Source organism: Balaenoptera acutorostrata, chromosome 2 (genome assembly GCF_949987535.1).
Source record: "Balaenoptera acutorostrata chromosome 2, mBalAcu1.1, whole genome shotgun sequence".
NCBI lineage: Eukaryota > Metazoa > Chordata > Mammalia > Artiodactyla > Balaenopteridae > Balaenoptera > Balaenoptera acutorostrata.
The window spans coordinates 159,062,546-159,084,467 of record NC_080065.1 but is presented as its reverse complement, the minus strand read 5'-3'; the positions used below and the strand labels follow the sequence as shown (position 1 = coordinate 159,084,467).

The window sequence follows — 21,922 nt, the reverse complement described above, 5'->3', positions numbered from 1 at the left end:
CTCTAAGAATTTTAGGAACGATACATTTAAGATTGCTTAGTAATTTTCCTAAAAGATACAGACTAACTAGGCCAGAGAAGGAACTTATCCCAAGCAAGGTCAGATAAAATTCAGTCTTCTCTGTATATAAGCATATAATTTCCTCATTGAAGTCCATCCAGGGCTCAGGAGTGTTAAAGATTTGACCTCTAAAGGCTCATAAAACCTAGAATCCATAATGCTAAGGAAAGTGAGGATTCCAGCTAGAGAAAAGAAAAGGTCACACCCAGGAGCTTACTGGAGTGAACAACATCATGCTGAGGTGTTTAGCCCAGGATGAACACTTTGAGCAGAAGCTATGCCTTCTGACGACAGAACGGAGATTGAGCCAGTCTGGCCTGAAATTTCAGCACAGCTTCCTCCGGGACGTTTTATCATAGACAAAAAAAAAAAAAAAAAAAAAACAACCCTGTGTTTATTTCAATCTTTGGCTGTTTTGAAGCCATTTTTGTCTCAACCTTCCAAAAGACTGATCATCTTAAGGAAAATGTAGTGGCTCAGTAAGTTTAATCTCAATCTAAATGGGAAGTTATTAAACCTCATTATTAGACCTTATAGATTTTTAGAGAAAACTCTTCTATCCTCCGTAACATTTCTTTCCATTTCCATTCAGGAAACCAAGACAAAATAGATTAGGAAAAAAAAGCAAGCAAGGATATGTGGTTGCTATATGGTCGCTACTTTGATTTTTGTCAGGGTCACTTAGACCCACAGGTGAATAAAATACTTCTGGACAATAGTCCTCTATGTCTTTTTGCATGACTGGCTCCTTATTCAGGTCTCAGCTCAAATATCACGTCCTCAAAGAGGATTTCTTTAACCACCTAATCTCACAAGTCTCCCTTCTGAGACTTCACTCTATCACATCAACCTGTTTTCTTTTCAGTACTTATTCTCTAATATTTTCACACATTTTTTATCTCCCTTCCCCCACTAGAATATCAACTCTATGCGAGCAGGGGCTTTCTATCTTGTTTACTACTCTAAACAATCCTAAGAACAGTTTATAACGTTCAGAAAGCATGTAAATATTTGACAAGTGAAAAAATACTGAGAAAATGATATAACTCTTAAGATTCCCTAAGACTCTAGGCTATATTTTTCAAAAGTTCAGGCTTATTCTAAGATTTTAAACTTTTAAACAATTAACTGTACATTTACAGAGCACTCATAAAAGGTAGAAAATAGGAAAATGAATAATTGAATTTGGCCAAGGAAGGACACACAGACAAAAATGCAGTTAGCGTCTGTGTTTGCCCACAACAGAATCCTTGAGAAGTTTTCCCAATGATGTTTAACTCTTTTTGATTTAGTCCAGCCACTTGCTTCAGCTGGTTCCCAAAGTCCCGCTCCCTTTCCTTCTGTGAACTAACCTTACATGCTGTGTTAGGAAGACAGGACAAGAGAACAATGCAATCACAACTGAACACTTGGAGCCAGATAAGACTGTTATTATAATGACAGCAACCATTACCTATGCATTACCTACTATGCGCCACAGTCTGGGCACCATTTATAAACGGCTCTTTCTAAATATACCTTCATCGATGTCAGGAGGTAATCCGCCCACAAACACCTTGCGAGAATATCGTTCTACTCTTTCTCCATTCTGGTGAGTGAAGCAGTGAGGTGAACCCAGGCCACTATGAAGAGGTTGATCCCCACGGCCATCATCCAAGAATCCATCTTCCATTGGAAACAGTGAAGACTGACCTGGAACAGAAAGCAGGAAAAAAAAAGCTAACAGAAAATGTTCCTTGCCACTGATTATCTTACACGAGAAACAAGGAAAACAGCAGATCCAATAAAACTGCTGCTTTTATTTTTCTCACTGAACAACAAATCACTTAGATATGCTCTTGAATTTCCATCACCTTAAGGTCCCAATTGAGTCAGGGAGAAAGTACATGGTTAAATAGAGGGCTGCTCAACCATCCCACTGGGATCCAGAAACTTGAGCGAGGTGAAAGCACAATAGGAGGGAGCACTCTTTTGAAAGCAGTTGGCAGCAGATTGCACCACCTTGGCAGGGCCCCATGGCCACTGGCAACCTACACATGTACACTAAGTATTAAATTTGACTATCAGATGCTAGATCACTTAAATTTCTGTAAAACATCATATAATACAGCCTGCCCAATTTCCTCTAAGAATGTCCCTAAAATGAACAAGTTGATTTTTAAAGTGAGCATTCAGTTTACCTTAACTAACGGGATGCCATCAAAATCCACTTGATGCTGTTATCCAATTTTGTTGGCTAGTCTTACAGAATTTAAGATTTTTAGGCATGCTAAAGATAAATTTTCTTTTAGTTGAGTAATTATCAGCTGGTACAGGTAGTGTCTAATTCTAAAAACTAGTCATTACGTTTGCTGTTAAAAAATCCTATCATTCAGAATATAAAAACAGAAAAGACCAGAGATGCCAATGTGGTTAATATTCTTCCCATACTTACCTGCCAGTAAAATATGAACTTATAAATCATAAACAAAGCAAAGAGCTACAAAGAACTGTAGAATCTCTCAAGCACTGTTTTGTCACTTTTCAGGCTGCCAATTTACTTCTAGGTACTACATAAGGAATTCGTTAATGGATTCTGCAGAAACATATCTTAAGTGCTCTTCCTTTACTGAAACATTCCAATATCCTTTTGTCACCACACTTGTCTTCCTTTCAACTTTCATTATTAAACACAATTGACAGTATATTTGTTATGAATTTACCCTATAAAACTACAGTTCAAAAGAGTTATATAATGAAGATAAAAAATGACTCTAAAATTGGAGGTTATTTCTGGATCTTCAAAAGTCACTTATATTTTAAAGCTACGTTATTTAACTGTCTAACTTACTTTCTTATAAAAAGGCAAAACTATAGTACAGGAGGCAAAAATAAAGTTTATTCAGGCAGACACTCTAGGAAATGATTCTTTGAAATTCTCTAAACTGTGTAGAGCTTTACCCCCCCCCCCAATGTTTGAAATTTATAGGATTAGTCATCTATTTAGTCTCATTTTAAACAAAATGCAGTATTATGCTCAGTAATAAATAGACAAATATATAAAAATTTTTGAAAGTAGATTTAAGCTATTCAAGCATAACTGAACCTCCAATATAATCAGGTATTTTGGGACCAGTCATACTATATTTTCCTTTTTAAAGATTCTTAATTTTGTTCTCCTAAGAAATTCCTTTCACAAAGGAAAAAAGGGAAACAAATCTTCAGATATAAATAAGGTGAGTTTGAAATTATTTCAATTCAAATCCAAATCCTACCATTCTGACTCCTTCAAATTAGAATGTCTATAATGTTAACTATAACACATAAAGTATGTATTGATCACAGCTATGTTTCATTCCCCCTACCCGCTTCCCAACAAGGGTTAGAAATTGAGCAACTTGGGTCCTCTCCAAATACAACTGATACATTCAAAAGTTAGAAACAATAATGTTACCTCTCCTTCGCCCATATGTCCTTGCTGCATGTCAAATGAGAAAACAAAAAAAACAAAAAAACAACCTTTCAAACATTGTCAAAAGAATCAACTGTGATTTCATCTACCAGCTTTAGAAACTGAAAAAAATTGGCTATATTCCTCATTTCCTGGTAAGCATCTCAAAAAAATATGGAATTTGGATGGTGAGAGGTCAATTTAATGCATTATTTTTTTTTTTAAGTTCTTCAAGGACACTGTAAAAAGTGTATTGAGCCTTACTTGTTTTAAGGGAAGCTTCCTGCTCTGTCACCCAAGGTCCAAACTAGTATGAAACTAAGGGATATGTAACATGATCTAAACCAGCTCCTACCATATTGATCTTAATTTCTCCCAGAATTCCCTGCTAACTAGCCATTCAGTAGATATTTCAATATTTAATTCATGACTTTTTTGCCACTACAGGATAAACAGCAGTTTTATACTATTTCTCAATTATTCCCTAATAAAGAAACTCATAACAAATGAAGTCTTTAGGAAATTTATAAACTTCCTTTTAGCCAGTTTCTTGTCCCTAATCAAATCTTCCACCGTGGCCCAAATGTTGAAAAGTAAAAAGTTTGGCATTTTATCACAAAGTAGGTTCCAACCAAGAAGAGAAGAAAAACAATATAATATAATATAATATAGTATAATACAATATAATATAGACTTATATAATTATTATATGTATATACTTGAATACTCAGAAAATGGCAGTATAAATTTCAAATCAGAAAACTTTTGAGAAAATGCCTTCCCTCAAACAAACTGGAACTTGTATGTGCAGTTTGGCCAAATACCCTAATTCTATTCAACAAACATTTCTTGAGTGCATGCCTGATCTTGCTAAGCACATGTGCTTGCTAAATAAGCACATGGGTCTGACTACATGGAACTTAAAGGCCAGGTGGCCACATAAGCAAGTAACGGTAATGTAACCATTACAGCAATAGGCATGTTAAGTGTTAGGTGCAACAGAAGCCGAGGAGGAGGAGAAACTCGTTCTGATTAAAGAGACAGAGAGGGGAGGGGATGGCTCTGAGATGGACCTTAAAAAGAAAACAGAGAAAAGGCACTGCAAGACCTGGCAATGGCATGAATAGGGGTGCTGTAATGCTCAAGGAAAGATGCTGAGAACAGCAACATATGCAACAAGTGAGGTCTCTTGACTGGAGAGGAAGTTTAAACAGGAAGCTGGGATAGGTTTTCCAGTTAGAAATTATAGCACATTTTAAGAGATCACTACACGAACTGGTCAGGGTTTTCACTCTTAGCCTTCTCGATAAATGCTAAGTAAGTACAGCTCAGTTATAACTGAGTTACAAATATAACTTAGAAGTACCATGTACCTATTTTCCAAAATAAAATTATGTCTCATACCAAAATAATGTCTATCATTACTAGATAACATTGAATTTCACCAAAGTACTTAGGCAAATGGATTAAAACCAGTAAAATCTCCCTCAGCTGTTAGATTTTCACTTTAGTAGTTCTTAAATTTGGGGTGGGGGTGGACGTATTTTCTCACTTAGTGAACCTGACAGAGGTTAGAAAGACAAAGATGTCACAGAAGTAGTTGTTTAAGAACATTCTATTCATACAACTGCTTCAAAGACAAGGGAGTTTGGGGAAATTAATGATTTGAATATCTTGGTTCTGTCAATCTTAAAAAGTTGATTGATGCTGCTTGGATTTCTGAGAAAACAGATATTTGAAAAGAGTGGGCTTTTAAAAGCTACAAAATTAACATTAAAAAATCTCATAGCTTCCGCTATTTCAATAGTAAGTACAGTTTCAGGAACAGTAAAGGCTATAGATCAAAAGCAAAAATCAAATACTCTCAAAGTCTTCAAACATGTACTTTCAAACTTTGATTCTGTACCACAAAATTAAGCTGGTTAATATAAAAGAATTCATGATCAAATTCCACGATTAAATTCTAAAAACTGTATTTAGAAACATTTTCCCACATTTAGGGAAAACAGGTTACAGCTGTACAATGCTTATAGCTACAAAAACTGCCTAATCAAATAGGCAAATTAATATAAAGTAGTACCAAAAAATAAAAACAAGGACATTCTGGAGCACAGAAAATGAGAATGTTTAAATTTGTTATTTCCACTTATTATGATGCTATACATTATTTTAATATAGATTTTGACATATGACATATATACAGGAAAGTAGACAAATCATAAGTGTACAGTTCAATGACCTTTCCATAACATGAACACACCTATGTAACCAGAACCCAGATATTAACAGAATGGTAAGTGGTGCCACTTCATCTCTGTACGAAAGAGGTACTTAAGCACAATTCTCTCACCTATTTCAAGTTATACTTGGGGAAGCATATTATGATGAAATAGTTATAATACAGAGCTTCACCACTTCCCTGAGGAAAATGTCAGATTTCCAATCTCATGATTATCAAGTGTTGCACATGATTTGATGTTTTTCAAATACTGGAGGAAGCGGCAGTTAAAAAAAAAATCACTTTAAATATGTTTAAAGAAATCTATATTTTGAAAAACTTCTGGCTAAGTCAGCTGAAATAAACCCTGCTTAGAATTTTTCTTGAATTACCAAAGAGTATACACTGTTAAAAGTTTTCAAACATGCATACTATTATTGAATAAAAATCTTCTAGTTCCCATCAGAGTTAAGATTACTACTATTTATATGTTTATCTTTTATATTTATTACTTAGTTTTGATTTATATAATTTAATGGTCAGTATTAAAATGATTCAAGAATTTTTTAAATGGGCTGGAAACATTATGGCTATAAATTTTTATAACTTCTGGATGCATGTTGTTATTAGATCTATGAGAAATACTTTATTTCCAAAGTGTCTTTACAAGATTGCTTAAAAATGCCCTATATTCATCAGTAAATTCCCTCTAGTAAAATGCCAGTAGTCTGGCATTCTAGACTTGCAAAAAGGTACAGAAAGACTGACCGGGTCTTTTTCAATACACATTATATATATATATATTTCATTATAAAAATGAAAATATCATTTATTTATCTCTTTAAAAGTATCTTTTTCTCATGTTATAACATTTGTTAGTCACAAAAGGAACAAATTATCCATCATAGTGATATATTCATAACAAAACATGCAGCCATTTAAAAAATAAGGCACATATGCATGTGTTCATATTCAAGCTCTCTAAAATGCAGTTTGCATGAGGTGCCAAAGTGTGTATTGTATGATTCTTATTACGTGACCTTAAAAATAAAGGAAACATAAACAGATATGTGGGAATATACACAAACGTTTTTTCTAGAAACAACCACAAAAACCTTTGAGGATAGGGACTGGGATGGGGAAAGAAGGAATGATTCCACTTCTTGTTTTATCCTTTTCTGCACTATTTAAATTTATTACTACTGTGTACACTGTATTACTACTGTGTACACTATATTACTATATTTGCTAATGGACCCTTTTGGGTTTTCTTCTTGGTACTTACATTAAAAACAAATGATATATTAAAGAAAAGCATCCTTTCCTACACGAGGGCATCTAATCAACTCTGTAAATAATAGGACTTTAGGCCATAAGGAGTTAACATATGACTAGCTTTTAGTGGGCAATGAAAGACTGATCCTATTCACACTACCTCTGGCCTACCTCAGGCTCTCCACCTACCTCTCACTGCCCCCATGTTGAGAAGGCAGATAGCAATGCTACTTGGAAAAACAAGGGGAGAGGGCTCAGATTAAAAGATGTTATCAAATAACTGATTTTTCCAGTGGAACCAAAAAAAAAAAAGTATGTGGGGGAATCAAATTAGTAAGTCAGTTAAAAAGATATAAATCAAAGGCTGGAAGCTAAAAGGAGTTGATCTGTTAACAAAAGAATAAAGGTGGTAGAACCCAAAAGCAGACAATCATTACAAAGACCAAAGCATACAATTCAACAAAGATGCGAAGAATCATTTTAAATGATTTTATAAATCACCTCCTAATTTACTAATGGGCTCATGGTCACAACATTACTTTAGATATATGCTTAAGAGAATTTCCTATGTCACATTGGCTTCTGTTTATACTAGCCTGCTGGCATTAACAATATTCGAAGAATGTTGATAAGGTATAATAAAGATACGAGAGGATTATTTATAAAGAGCTATCTTACAGAAGGGCAGAGTATGAATGTAATTCTAGTTTCTGTATATCCCTAATCCTCAGTTTCTTATTTATAAAAATGGAGAAATGAAGAGAGAATCACAAAAGATACCACATGTATATATGATGGTCAGACAGTCAGACAGATGCTCAGTAAATAATAATTTTCTTCCTCAAAAGTAAACTCATATGTATAAATTCTTAGATTAGTGTTCAACAGTTACTTTCAGCTTTCCATTACTATTCCAAGGCTAACAACTGTAGAGCACTTTAGAGTTTACAGTATGTTTTCATATTGTCTTTTTCAAGAAGGGATCTCTCAACATGCTCCTTACTGTAGCAACTAGAACCATATTATATACATTTTCAGCAAGTGACTATAATCTACATTTCTCCTGGGTAAATTTTCCCCTCCCTTTTCATAGATTTCTGTCCCCCGTCCCCTTTAAGCAAACAATCTTCTCCCTTTCCTTCCAAAGAACTATAATTAAGAGGTGTTGTTCTACGCTAACCTTTACTAATCTTCTCTTCTGGGACGAGCAAATATTTTAGCTGATGCTTCTAAGGGAGAGACATCCACAGAGGCTAGGAAATACATACATACATGCATCTGTTCGAAACTAATTCACTGGCTTGGCCAAAAAGTTCGTTCAGTTTTAAGTAAAAATGAAAGATGCATTTTTCATTTTCACGAAGAACTTTATTGAACAACGTGTTCACTGACTGAATGAACTTTTTGGCCAACCCAATATTTTGCTGTTCTATAACTTTCCCTGCCACAAGGTTCATTTTTGAAGCAGCTAATCCTAAGGGCTAAAGCAGTGAAATGGGAGGTTAGGGAAAAAAGTACCATGCACGAGCACTTTTATACAGAGGTAGTGGTGGTTAAATGTTAGTTTTCTTGGACAAAATAAAGCTTCAGGTTGGGTAAAAAGAATATTAATCATTTAATCTGATATCTATCTCAGAGCTAAACCAAGACACACCAGAGGAATATAGGGTGAGTCTGGCCTATGCTTAGCACTCCTTTCGGACTTAGCTGAGAAACTGAGTAAGTTTCAGCCTTGCTTATCATAACATAAAATGGATATTCTAACTATCTTCCTACTATGTATAAGATTAACTAGGAAACGGCATCTGTTACGGGATGAATAGTGTTCCCTCCTCAAAATTCATACGCTGAAGTCCTGAACCCCAGAACCTCAGAATGTGACTGTACTTAAAACAGGGCCTTTAAAGAGGTGGTTAAGGTTAAATGAGGTCACCGGGGTTGGCCCTGATCCAATATGACTGGTGTCCTTACAAGAGATTAGGACTTGCACACAGGGGAAAATCATGTAAAGACAAGGAAAAGACAGCTATCCTACAAGCCAAGGAGAGAGGCCTCAGAAGAAATCAACCTTGCTGACACTTTGATCTCAGACTTCCAGCCTCCAAGACTGGAAATAAATTTCTGTCTAAGCCACTCAGTCTGTGGTACTTGTTAACGGCAGTCCTAGCAAACTAATACCATATCCAAAAAGCAGCTAGAAAATTGCTTTTTTTTTTTTTTAATACATTTAAAATCCAAGGATTTTCCCCAAGAATGCCCCTCAAAAATATCTCTATGACTAATAGCAACAATAATAATTCCCTAGAACATGCAATTATTATTTGTTGAATTATACTGGCAGTGTCTTTTAAAAGTCATGAGTGGTAATATGAAGGTAACTGCATAATCTGAAAACTGATGACTGAGCATAGCCAAGGGGAAAAAAGAAAGCAATCTGAATCTGATCCACTGGATAAGTAAGCTCTTTTTATCTTTGTACATGCAAATTCCAATATTATTCCAATATAAACTGCTGAAGCTAGTAGACTAACTACTCTGAATCCTTTTTTCTTTTAATTTATTTAGGATTTAAACCCCACTTCTTTCCAAAAAGCTTTGTGATTGCTTGAAATTTTCAAAACAAGTTATACAATAAAAATCATGTCAAAATTCAAATGTGCATGTGAGAAAGAGAAGAAACAGCTCTTTCACATTTTTATTCAAACAAAGCAAGAAATGGTTCTCAACTCAACAGAGGCTTGGAAGAAAAAGCTCTGAAACTTATAGTTGAAGCAAAGTAGAGTATAGCTATATAATCACCTTTCTAAAGGTTTTTAAAAGCCTGAGTAGACTATTTAGGTGGACAGGAAAGAACAGCTCCTGATGGTTCCTTAAAGTCTTAAAATGGAATAATGAATATAAAGCAACACAACATATTAGGCTTTTATTTTCAGTTTTAAGAAAAAGCTGAATGGATGTAAGATGCAAAGGGACTGTATTTAAAAGTAAATAAAGTTTCAGGTTATCGCTCTTAATAATAGACAAAGAAAGCATGTTCATTCATAGACAATCATAATCCCTTGTTTTGTGTTTTTTTCCCTTGTAAATTTTTAGCACTAATATTCCCAATCCCCCCAAAATGACATTCTAATTATTTAATTTGACTACATGCCAGGTGCTATGCTAAATGATTGTACATGCACTTAAATCTCCACCACAGTCCTATGAAATGGGTAGCATTTGTGATTTTTGAGTTTATCTTCATTAAACACAATTAATGGATCACACTAGATTTTCAATATGGGGACCCTCAAAACCTGAGCTATACTGAGAACAAAGCTACTAAGAATCAACATATGAATGAGATCAATTTATCTATAGAAGCAATCCACCATAGAAGATGGTTCATAAATTTGACTGAAGAGAATGGGCAATGCCTAAGCCTAAATCAAGGTGACTAAAGAATTGTCTTAACATCCCTCCACCCCCACCTTGCTTTAATTTCAAGATTTTTAAGCAGTCTTCCAAAACCTGGACTTTGCTATCAGAGAATGGGTCTATCAGTAAATTCTAGCATCTGGTCTACCCAGAAGTTGTACTCCTCATTATGAATGCATAAATTGGCATCCGGTCCTAATTGGCTTGTTATTAAGAACTAGCACTTGATCAAATCTGACAAAATCAAGTTCCGGGACCTTGCAAAGCTGAATACTGGATCTGAGAGCATGGCAGCCATAACCCCATATTCTGGGTCTTGCCTGAGGAGCCAGCAAGTTTCCCCTCTTTGACATCTTTTTGTTCTTTATCATCCTATCTTTCAGTCTGAGGTAATGTTAACCTGAGTCAGTATACTTCTATAACAAAATTTCCATGTCTACAACAGTAAAAACCATCTAGTCTCCTTCTAGAATCTATGGGCCAATAAAATTTCAAAACATAAACATTCAGAGGGGAAAGTTATCTTTCTTTTTTCTTTGCCAAGTAAGGGTTGTTAAAAAATAATCTATTCTTAAAAGAAAGGATATTAATGGGGGTGGGGGGGGAGGTAAAAGGAAAGAATCTCATAAAAGACTCAAAAAAAATTAAGTGAATTGGGCTTTAAGGAAAACCCACTAGAGAGTGTTTCTTTTTCTCATCTCAACAAAGATGACCCGAGGGGCAACTGGTCTAATTTAGCGACTTCATGAAGCAATTGGGACAACAAAGAGTTGATCACTTTGCCTAAGATCACACAACAGTATCTCAAATCTTGGTTTGCTGCAATTTCCAGCACTTGACTCTGGAACTCGTTCCACAGGAAAAGATGAAACCATGCTACAATGGCAAGCCTTATATTACTCCCCCTTATCCTGATGTCACTGTCACCACTGTATTTGGTTTTCGGTCTACACACATTTATGCTGAAATATTATATTTTGGCATTATTTCTGGCAAATGTAGCATGAAAAGACGAAAGACTAATGAACAAGTGAGGTTTTTACAAACCATATAGTCTCCAGAGGATCTAATGCACCCAGTAACTCTCATAAATCAAATCTCCTTCTAACATTTCTTGGCTCAACAGTCTTACATTCTACAGAACACTGATTTTAAACACTAACCAAAAAGAAATCCAGTCATAAAAGCAATTTTTAATTCCTCATTCATACTATAGCATGGACAAGGAGTAGGATTTTTTGGTTTTGCTTTGTTTTGGGAATGAGCAGAATATAGTTATTTGGTCAAGAATAATTCATAGAAGTGGTGGGACTTAAAATGAGTTTTGGCAAATGGAAGGCATTATGAACACACAAATTTGAAATCCATATTCAACAGTAAAAGAGTGGAAAAGAAGTAAACAAGACTTCTGTATTCCACCCAATTATTTTAAACTATAGTACTACAAAAAAGACAATTTTTAATTCTTTAATTCCTTCTGTGAGTAGATGGCCCCTCCTTCCGTGTGAAATTTAGTTTGTTTCAGAATACGCACATAAAAAGAGAATTCAACAGCGCAGTGGTAATATTTAGAATAGGCAAGGAGAATTTACAGAAGGCACTGCAAAGGCTAATAAAACTTCATTTTTCTTGTTGTCATTAGACAGCAAACAGTGAATGACCTTGTCCTTTGCAGTGTCAAGCCCTGTGGTCTCAGGCTGTTTTGTCTGACTTTCGATCTCTGATTACCTTCCCTTTCTCCTGGAACACTATTCCAGCTACATGGAAATGGTTTTTATGTTGACATTTCAAAGGTCACTCTACAGAAGCTAACATTGGATTAAGCCATTCTTTATGTGTCATTATGGGAGTCTCATTTATTCTCATTGTCACCAGTTTCAAGACAGCAAATTAGCTGGCTCTCAAAGTTTAAAAAAAGTTCCTGCTCTAATTTGCAGGAATAATAATTATTCATAAAATAGGTGATAGATTAATAGCAACTTGCATATTCATTACAGAGCAAACTAATGTCATTTCTCCACCTGCTGAAGCTTAACTACTGTATTTTCTACCCAGTACTAACTTGTTACAGTTCTATGAACTTCACTAAGGTGAATCAATTATCACTTACCATTAATAAGCAGAGAGCTATCGGATCCTGGATATGAATAGTTTAGACGACCTGAGGGTAAAAGAAGGCTGTTACTAAATTTACTTTTTTTCATAGATGGTTTAAATGTATTCAACAACAAAGCTGAATTAATTGCTTAATAGGTATTTAAAAAGCCATAGTATGAAATAAAACTTAGCTGTGCTAATAAACACAAAGAGTCAGTTGACATATCAAACAGCATGTTCACAAACATTCAAAAAGGGAAAGTTTCAAAGTGGGAAAATAAAATATCCCTTATATTTTTAACTATTCGGTTATTCTAATTTCCAAATCCCCATCCAAAGGAAATTTTTTATACCATTATGTTCTAATACCAACTCATAATAACAATCTTCATATTTTTTCCCCATAAATGTGCAATTTTTCTTTCATGTGTAGTTTTTCATAGCTTTTTAGAAGTATGTAGTTAGCAGTAGCATTTTTTTTTATAATTCATAACAAAAGTGCCAGTCTTATGCCTACATGTACAGACACACTAATGGGTTTAAATTCAAATTTCGGGGAATAAGTACAGAAGGTAAAGAGACACATTTCACTGTACTTACACATGAAGAAAATATCAAAGCACATAGCACAATGCCCAGAGGCACAGTAGCATTCAATAAATGCTGGGTTAATTTCCTTCGAATTTTGAACCTAAAATGGGCACCCAAGATACCCTCGAAAAAAGGGTTTGTGAAAGTCTAAAATTTTGGGAGGATGCTCCACCTTCCAAATTGGTAGCCACAAATAAAGGGGGGGAAATGCATTTCTGTTTTGGAAGAGTTTCTACATGCAAGTTGAGGTAGCTAGACCACACACCATGTAACTAGTTCTATGCTATAAGTTACAAAACTCACTATGACAACATTTTCATGTCTCCATATTCCCCATGCCCTTCATAAGAATGGTGGAGAACCCTCAAGTCTTATTCATCTAAGGAATGGACAGGGGAACTTCACTGTTAATTACCCACCACTGTCTAGCACTCTACACATCAGGAGTAGTGTGAGAATTTAAAATTGACTCAGAATTACAAACATTCCAATTAGGAAACAGCAGTCTAAACTCTGACCCCACAGAACCACAACAGACTCTGTAAGATAATGAAAAGGTGGGTAAGCAGAGGCTCTCCCAGGCCTGGAGGCTGGGGCAAGCCTTTCAAGATGCCAGGAAGACTCCACCTAGTTCCAGTGAACACTGCAGGAGCCAGAGCTAATACGTGGTCCTATCAATCCACCAGCCACACATTTATAACTCTTTAAAAAGGAACTTTAGACCACAACTATCCTGCAGTCTCTCAAAATCCTACTTCTTTGAAATAGTCTCCACAGAAATAAACTCATGCCATGAAAAGAGAAAACTGTTCTCTGTTGCTAACAGCTTTAATTAATCTACATGCAAACCTTGGAGTCTCATGTGAAACAAAATCTGAACCTCATTTTTCTACCATTTAAAACCAAATACAAGGATTTAAAAAATTAAGTTGTTAATTGCTCCACTTAAAATTTCACCATGTTCCTATTTAGGGAGGAGAGGTAGGGACGAAGACGGGCAAGGAGGAGGTGAAAATTAATTTTGATATTTCAATTTCTTCCTAAAAATTGGCTTCATTATTTAATGCTCATATACACACAGTCAAGTATCCAAATCCAGTGAATTCCAGCTGAACTGCTTTAACTACAAGCCCAGATCATATGACCTGTCACAAGTATTATCTTTAAAAAAGCATAGACTTGAGTTGCTGGAACAAGAACATGACCTTAACTGTTAAAAACTTGGGAGGGAGGGAGGGAGTGCTGTTTCTGAATCACTTAACTCAAAGTAGCAGCTGATTTTCCATGATGGAACATTTGCATTAATTTTGTAGCTGTAAAACCCTCTGGTAAATGAATTAACAGCTATCACTCATACCATTTTTATTTATCATAAAACATTTTTTAAAAAGACGATATAAATCAACACAGAAACAAAAATATTTAACAATATTAACTGAAGTTAAGAAAATGTTTTGCTATTTCTAAGAAGATACTCTAATTGAGTATCTAATTGAAGATACTCTAACATTCCAATTGAAACCAGGGCTGTTCCATATGAACTATAATGCTTCTTACTTGATACTAAGGAAGGATAATTTACGATGAGGATCCAGAAAACAAAATTCCCAAACTAGCTGGCCCAGTTTAACAAATCAAATTCCACCTTATCAGAAACTCACCTTTGGGGTACCTTTTAAGGAGAGAGAGATAAGAATATTTCAACTTGACAGGCACAAAAATATCCCTTAACTCAGTTCTCTCAGAGTCTGCCTCAACACACACCTCCTAAAGAGATGCCACCCTCCACCCGCAAGGTAGGTAACCTTTGAGACTTTTTCTGATCCTTAGACTTCTAAATACAGTAGTTCTAGCCTTCAGCTAAGACAATAGAGCACTGAAGAATCAGTGGCAAAATTCACAGCTTAACTCTCAAAGTGATACTTGTTTTTATTTTTCGACCTGTTCTTATGAGTCCTGTTCAGGCTGGAATCAGTTCTGGCCTCTGAGTAGTAAAGATACCTATAATATTTTGTTAAACCAGCAGCAATGCTTTCTACTTCAATTTTAAAATATTAGCAGTGACATTAAAAAACCTTTGAAAAAAACTTTCATAATGCTTCCCATCCTACCTGCCCTTTCCTTCTATAAATTTTTTCTGTAATTAAAATATCTAGAGTCATCCACTCATGACATCTATTATGGAGAACATATATCACTTCCTTTCTGGAAATTCTCTGAAAGCTCCCATTTATAAGTGCCATGGGACAAGTGCCTTGTCTTCTACAAGCCTTTCACCTTCTCCTTGTACCCCTTTTATTTCTGCTCTAATATTCTCTCTGCTCTACGGATGCTAATTTTCACCGGCATTTTTGCATTTTCTATTCCATGGCTAGATTACTGACAATCCCCTCCCTCCCTCTGAGACAGTGGTCCTCTTTCTTTGTTTCCAATGGAGGATATTTTCAAATCTTTTTTTGTTTGCTTGTTTGTTTTTCAAATTTTTTTCCAGGGTGCCTTTCCCCCAAAGGAAACCCCCTTGTTATATTAACTCACCAGATTTTATTTCTATCTATATTGCAACAGCCAACCTTCTCACGTAATCATTTCAGCTACTGGCTAACTTTCTTATCTCTTTTAAGTAATAACCCCCTTTAGGAACTAGAGCTTTTTTTTTTTTTCCCGGCCACGCAGCTTGTGGGATCTCAGTTCCCCAACCAGGGATTGAACCTGGGCCACGGCAGTAAAAGCCCAGAATCCTAACCACTAGGCCACCAGGGAACTCCCAAGAGCTTTTTTTTTTTTTTTAAATGTAGGTACTTCGAGTTTCCTGTTTGGGCAGCAGGTAAGCATTCAATTAGTTCATTCTCCTGAACTTAAAACACCAGCACTTCACAAATGAATAAAGTGAAGTAAAATAAAAATCCCTGAGATATCTAAATATGAATATAACCCAGTGTTTGTGGGTTTTATTTCATTGGTTTTTTTGATAACTCATCTATCTATAAACGTAACTCAGGTTTGGGCACATTTAGAATTGAATTCCTCAAGGGAGAAGGGAGGCATTAGGATTTCAGGCAAGTGAACCTATTTAGTGGATAAAATTCAATCTTTGGAGGCTCTTGGTATTGATTGTGTTATAAATGCAAAGAAATACTGCCAGATCAGCAGTCCTAACCTTAAGGGACGCAATGACAGGAAAAGCAGTCATCTCTGGAGGCCAGCTGTGGCATTTGGAGCCAGAAGCCTGGCATACATCATGCAGAAGGCATAGACTATATTTGGTGACATGACTCAACCTAGCCAAATATAGGCAACTGATACAGTGTGACTCTGGGGAACTACACTACCAAATTCTACAGCCTAGAAAAGATTCAGACTCGAACTAGGCAATTCTATGCTAAGTATTTGCGAGTTGGAAAGAACCAATATTTATCAACCAGAATGACTAAGAATTGCTGGGGGGAGGAGGTGCTCAAAAGAACAGTGTGTATTATCATATTCTTTTAAGACACTAATGAAAGTAACCGAGTTAATGAGATGAAAGGAGAAAAGACTAGAAGGAAATACTCTAATATGTTTCCATAATTTTCAAAATTAGGTAAAGTAAGTTGTTTTCTAAAAATTAACCCAGATACTATTGCTACTGATGATTCAGCAGGAAATGATACAATAAATGTTGCCATTTCAAACACACAAGCAATGAAAAATATCAAATGGACTATAGTGCTATTAGATTTCATGCTATGGCCTTCTCTTTTTCAGTCATGCCAGCATTGTTGGGGTCATGGTACAGGCCAAGGAATGATAACAGGGGATAACTGCAAGGTTGTCTAAAATAGAGCCATGCAGTCCAAAGAAGTGACAAGAAGCATGAAATTCTGGGTTAGTATTTTTATTGACTCACAGTATAAAAACCTAGATACTCCAACAAAAAAGGAGAGGTTTTCAGTGGACATCGTTAAAAATTTCTCATAGGGAAAGGATAGGCATGGACTTAGGTCCATTTCTAAAACAGATTAAAAGGTTTATGCACATGACACAACACACACACACACACGTACATACATACACACATATACATTATTTGTTATTGTTTAACTAGAGATGCTTCTCCTGATTCTGCTCCTGCTAATTTTATTTAGTTCATATCTAAGTAAGCCAAAGCTATACTGCCATAAATAATTTTTTAAAGGAGGTGCTGTAACTGCCTTTCTGCATCTGCTGTTTTTACCAACACTGCCTGAGACTTGCAGCAAGATGGCGCTGTGGGGGCCTGGATGACGCAAGCAAGGTACAAGAAATGTGGAATAAATTCAATTTCTGAATACCAGCTTTATACTTACACAAACGCAGAACATGTATCAATATGAACGAATAAAAATGTGTTCGTTATGTTCTATCATTTAATGATACAAGGATAATCGTTTTCAATAATTTCTTCCAATGACCTAAAAGTAACTCCCCAAATCATAATCAGTAACCTTATTCTACCCCCTGACCTATCTGTGATACAACCGACTTCCAGTAAAGACGTTTCCACTCAAAATTATGAAGGAGACACTGGCTGGGACTGACATCAACTGGATGCAGAGTCTTGTCCCCTCCAAAAGAGCCATTTAAATTACACACACACACAGTTTAGGCTACACAAAAGCCCTCTCCAGGACAGATTTGGCTTTCAGTTTAAAGACCGGGGCTTGTAAAAAAAATACTTGAATTCTCTTGCCTACCTCTCTAGGTTCATCTCTCACACTGCCATTTCCCTTCCCACATGAGGTACTCTGCACATTCAGAACTACTAGCCCATTAACTTTTACTTCTGGGTCCCTCCCTCCGTCTGAAATGCCTTCCTTTCTCTCTGCCCCCAGTGTTTCACCACTCAAGCCTCCGCCCTTCTGTCCAGGTAGCTTCAATCTTAGGCCTCACATCCTACGGAAAGTCCCTGCCTCAAGCCACCTGCTCCCCGGTTCAGACAGCCTTATGGGCTCCACACAACACGCTTTACACTTATTATACTATATTTAAATCACCTATCTCTAAACTCTCCTCCTAGTCTAGAGCAACAAAATCTTTGAGGATAGAGTTTGCGTCTTGCATCCCAGAACTTAGAGCAGAGAAAGGTACTCAATAAATAGCTGTTGAATAAGTGAATAAAACAAAGCTAGCAGCTGGTGGTCTCTCTGCCATGAAACACCCAGTGAAAAGTGTAGAGTTGGACCAATCCCATCTTGTAAGCTAGGTCAAATTACTTAGTTTCTCTGAAGTAAAACAGAGATATTTCTATTTACATGTGACAAATTCATGAGATAATTTTTGCAGAATGCCCAGAAAACTCTCCCAGTATAGAGTATGTGCTCAATTAATATTAATTCCTTTTCCCTCACTAACTTATAAGCCACAGATAACCAACAGTTTTCTATTTGTGAGAGAAAGAAAGAGGAAGGATTCCTCTTAGCCAAATAAGACCCAAACTGGAACCTTGGAGAAGGGAGTGGCTATCTGTGGGATTTTTGGCTTCAGAGAAATGAGAGTTTGCTAATGTTCTGAGTTACAAACAAGGATATCATTCTTCTCTGGGGGAGAGAAGAGAAAAAACCTAACTCTTTACTTTTATGATAGCCAAACAGGCAAAGTAGCAGAAGTATTTTAGGAAATGAAAACTTTGAAAATTCAAAGGAACTTAAAAGTGTTCCTTTTAACAAAAGCCAAGGAGGATCTCTCTTCTGTACCAATAGCTTAGATCTAATTTTTCAATTGTGATATGATAGCTGAAAACCAGAATGTATAGTGGCCAAAAAAAAAAAGAAAAGAACTTCTATCTTTAAGGTAAGTAAAGTCAATGGGATATGTTTCTACAGGTTGAGGAAGGGTTCGTAATAAAAGAAGGTTTCATAATAAAAGAAGGTTTGCTTTGACTATAACTCAGGGCAGGTGCAAAGATGGAAGATCTAAAAGCATCTAAGAATTTCAGGCAGAGGGGAATGTCTAGAGAGACACTAGCAAAGAGCTGACCGAATTAAGGAATTTGAAAGATTTCCTACTGCCAGTAAATCTAACAACAAACCAGCAAGCAGGAAGGCTATTTTTATCCCTGCCAGAGGCCTTCTGACTCTGGATGCTACATTTAGAGGACAGAGCAACAAGATAACTTGCCTTAAGAGGATGTTATGATACCAGTGATTAATGGCAATATTTTAAGCTTTAAAAAATTAGGCATAGTTTTTATCCACAGTAAACCAGCCAAAGCCAGTTAAAAAAAAAAGAAAGATAATATAATGGAAAGAAAAGTGGAAAAACAGACCAATGGATAGCAGAAACGCTTTAAGTAATCCAGAAACAAAGCCAAGGCAGTAAATTAAAATTCTACCTTGCAAAAAGTTTGATCAAAAGAAGCATGTGTGGGCTTCCCTGGTGGCGCAGTGGTTGAGAGTCTGCCTGCCAATGCAGGGGACACGGGTTCGAGCCCTGGTCTGGGAGGATCCCACATGCCGCAGAGCGACTGGGCCCGTGAGCCACAATTACTGAGCCTGCGCGTCTGGAGCCTGTGCTCCGCAACAGGAGAGGCCGCGATAGTGAGAGGCCTGCGCACTGTGATGAAGAGTGGCCCCCGCTTGCCACAACTAGAGAAAGCCCTTGCGTGGAAACGAAGACCCAACACAGCCATAAATAAATAAAAATAAATAAATTTAAAAAAAAAAGAAGCATGTGTTATAAGAGACATATTTTAAAAGAACCAGTGAATAAAAATAAATAATTGTAGAACTGGCCAGAAGGTAAAGATGATGTTGAGAAATGGCTCTCTGTACTGACATGAAGAAGACCAAGACGAACTTAAGAAATCCTTAGGTACTATAAACTAAGTTGCTTGCAAATCATTGAGAACTTTAGAGATGAGATAAGCCATTCTTAACGCTGGTTACTTAAGTCCAAACCCCTAAAAGCAATCAGCAAAGTCAGTAGTTGGCTTTCTGCATACATACCTATCATCAACCCTAATCACTTACTTAATATAAATTCTGATGATTTTATTGAACCTTCATGAAGAATGCACTTGGATTTCATACCTAATCTGATTTCATCTTTTGTTGTCTCAAAAGGCCAGTTCTTATTTTCCTTTATCAATACTAAAGGCACTGAGTCTTCCTCTTATTAATTAGCCCTCAAAACTAAAAAACAGGCTGTTCAAAGATATCTGCAAATTATTTGGAGGATAAGTTGCATGAGGCCAAGAGTCTTAGTTTTTATTTCCTGATATATCCCAACAGCCTAAAATAGTGCTTGATATTTATTTGTTTTAAGAACAACCTCCCACAGCTTCAGACTTTACATATGTATCTAAAGTGGTTCTCAAAGTAGAGTGAGGCTAGGGGTGAGGAGGGAGAGAGTCTATCTGAATCACTTCCAGAATACATATGCTTAAGTCTCATGACAGACCTGGTGAATCAGAATCAGCGAAAAGAATAAGCCAGCTTGGAAAAGTTCCCTCAGTGATTCTATTTTGACCTCCACCCGCCAAAAGGCACTCTTCAATAAGAAATCAGCAGGTGTGAGATCTGAATCTTTTACAGAAGATTATGATAAAATACAGATTTTAAATTCTGTCCCCAGTCTCCTACAGAGAAATTAAGAAACCTGAATGCCTGCTCTCTGTCTAAAGTATACTAAGACAAACTTTTTTAATGTTTGTTTCCCTCACAAATGCTACACAATAAATACCTAAGCTATTGAACCAGAAGCCAGAGGCTATGTGTTCCTATCTTGATTCTCTAGGCACCAGTTAGTCGAGTGACTTTACAAAAGCGGTTGTATCTCTCTGAACTGCAGTTTCTGCAGCCGTAAATTGGAGATCACAAAACTCACATGGAAGGTTATTATAAGGATTTAAATTAGAGATAATTCTCAGAAGGGGCAAAGAATAAAAGCCAGAGAAATGGTATCAGAAGTAACTGCCCTTTCACTTGAAACTGGTTGTTAACACTGCTTCCTATACAGAATGTCCAGGTCCACCTCAAAAAAGAAATATGTAGCTCAGCATCAAATGTGTCCTGTGGTCTACTACTACTCGGGACATGGAATACACTCAAATGTGTGTGGAGCTGGAAGATAAGCAGAAGCTAAAATGTAAGGTACTTCCAAGCCATGTGGCTTGAAGAAAGCCATCTCCCCCTCCTAACAAGGGCTACCATGTTACCCCACTCCAGGGTGCACCCCTCCTGTCACAGGGCTCCCCCTGCCCCCTGGCACTGTGCCAGATGTAGCCTGACAAGTCCACACTCCTAGACATGCCTCAAAAGGCAAAAAGATGGCTTCAGATGCCAGAGACAACATTCCAAAATGCTATTTGGTGGAGATGATAATCTAGGATGGGGTAAGTGACTCCTCCTCACTCCTCTCTGTCCTCGTCCTCACTATTTCCTCTATTAAATTCCTTTTTTTGTTATGTTCTTTTTTGGTAATGGGGAACATTCTAATGGTAGGAGTTTAAAGCGGAACAATTAGAGAAGTTCTCTACAGCAGTGTTTCATAACCTTCCGTGATTATTAAGACCTACTTCAATCAAAATATTTCAGAGAGGCTCCCCACCATAACACCTGAAGCCCTCAAGCCCCACGCCAGTGGATACTACAAGTAAAACAACCACAACAAAAACCCTTAATAATGAAAGGCTACTATGAATTCAGCAACACCTTTAAATATATTTTCATTGTATTACATCAGCATCCACGTGCTTCTGGAAGATAATCATGCAACACATACATGACAAATCTATCATCTAACTAGAATGCTTGGTTCTAATAGGTTCCTAGACCCCATCAAATAATTCCCATGGCTGAAGAGGCCCGTAGTCCACA

At 36.5% G+C, this 21,922-nt stretch overlaps 1 protein-coding gene across 3 annotated transcripts in view; it reads right to left on the bottom strand.

Annotated features, from left to right (window-relative positions):
• CPEB4 (cytoplasmic polyadenylation element binding protein 4) overlaps positions 1-21,922 on the bottom strand; it is a 64,058-nt gene that overhangs the window by 13,544 nt on the left and 28,592 nt on the right. Inside the window, exons 3-5 of one of the 3 annotated variants that reach the window (XM_007190319.2) lie at positions 12,511-12,561; positions 3,494-3,517; positions 1,579-1,752 (exon numbers count right to left, since the gene is read on the bottom strand). In XM_007190319.2, the coding sequence (XP_007190381.1) occupies positions 1,579-1,752; positions 3,494-3,517; positions 12,511-12,561 (249 nt within the window). The remainder of the gene's footprint in view (positions 1-1,578; positions 1,753-3,493; positions 3,518-12,510; positions 12,562-21,922) is intronic. The other 2 variants (XM_007190320.2, XM_007190321.2) reach the window with 2 other exon arrangements.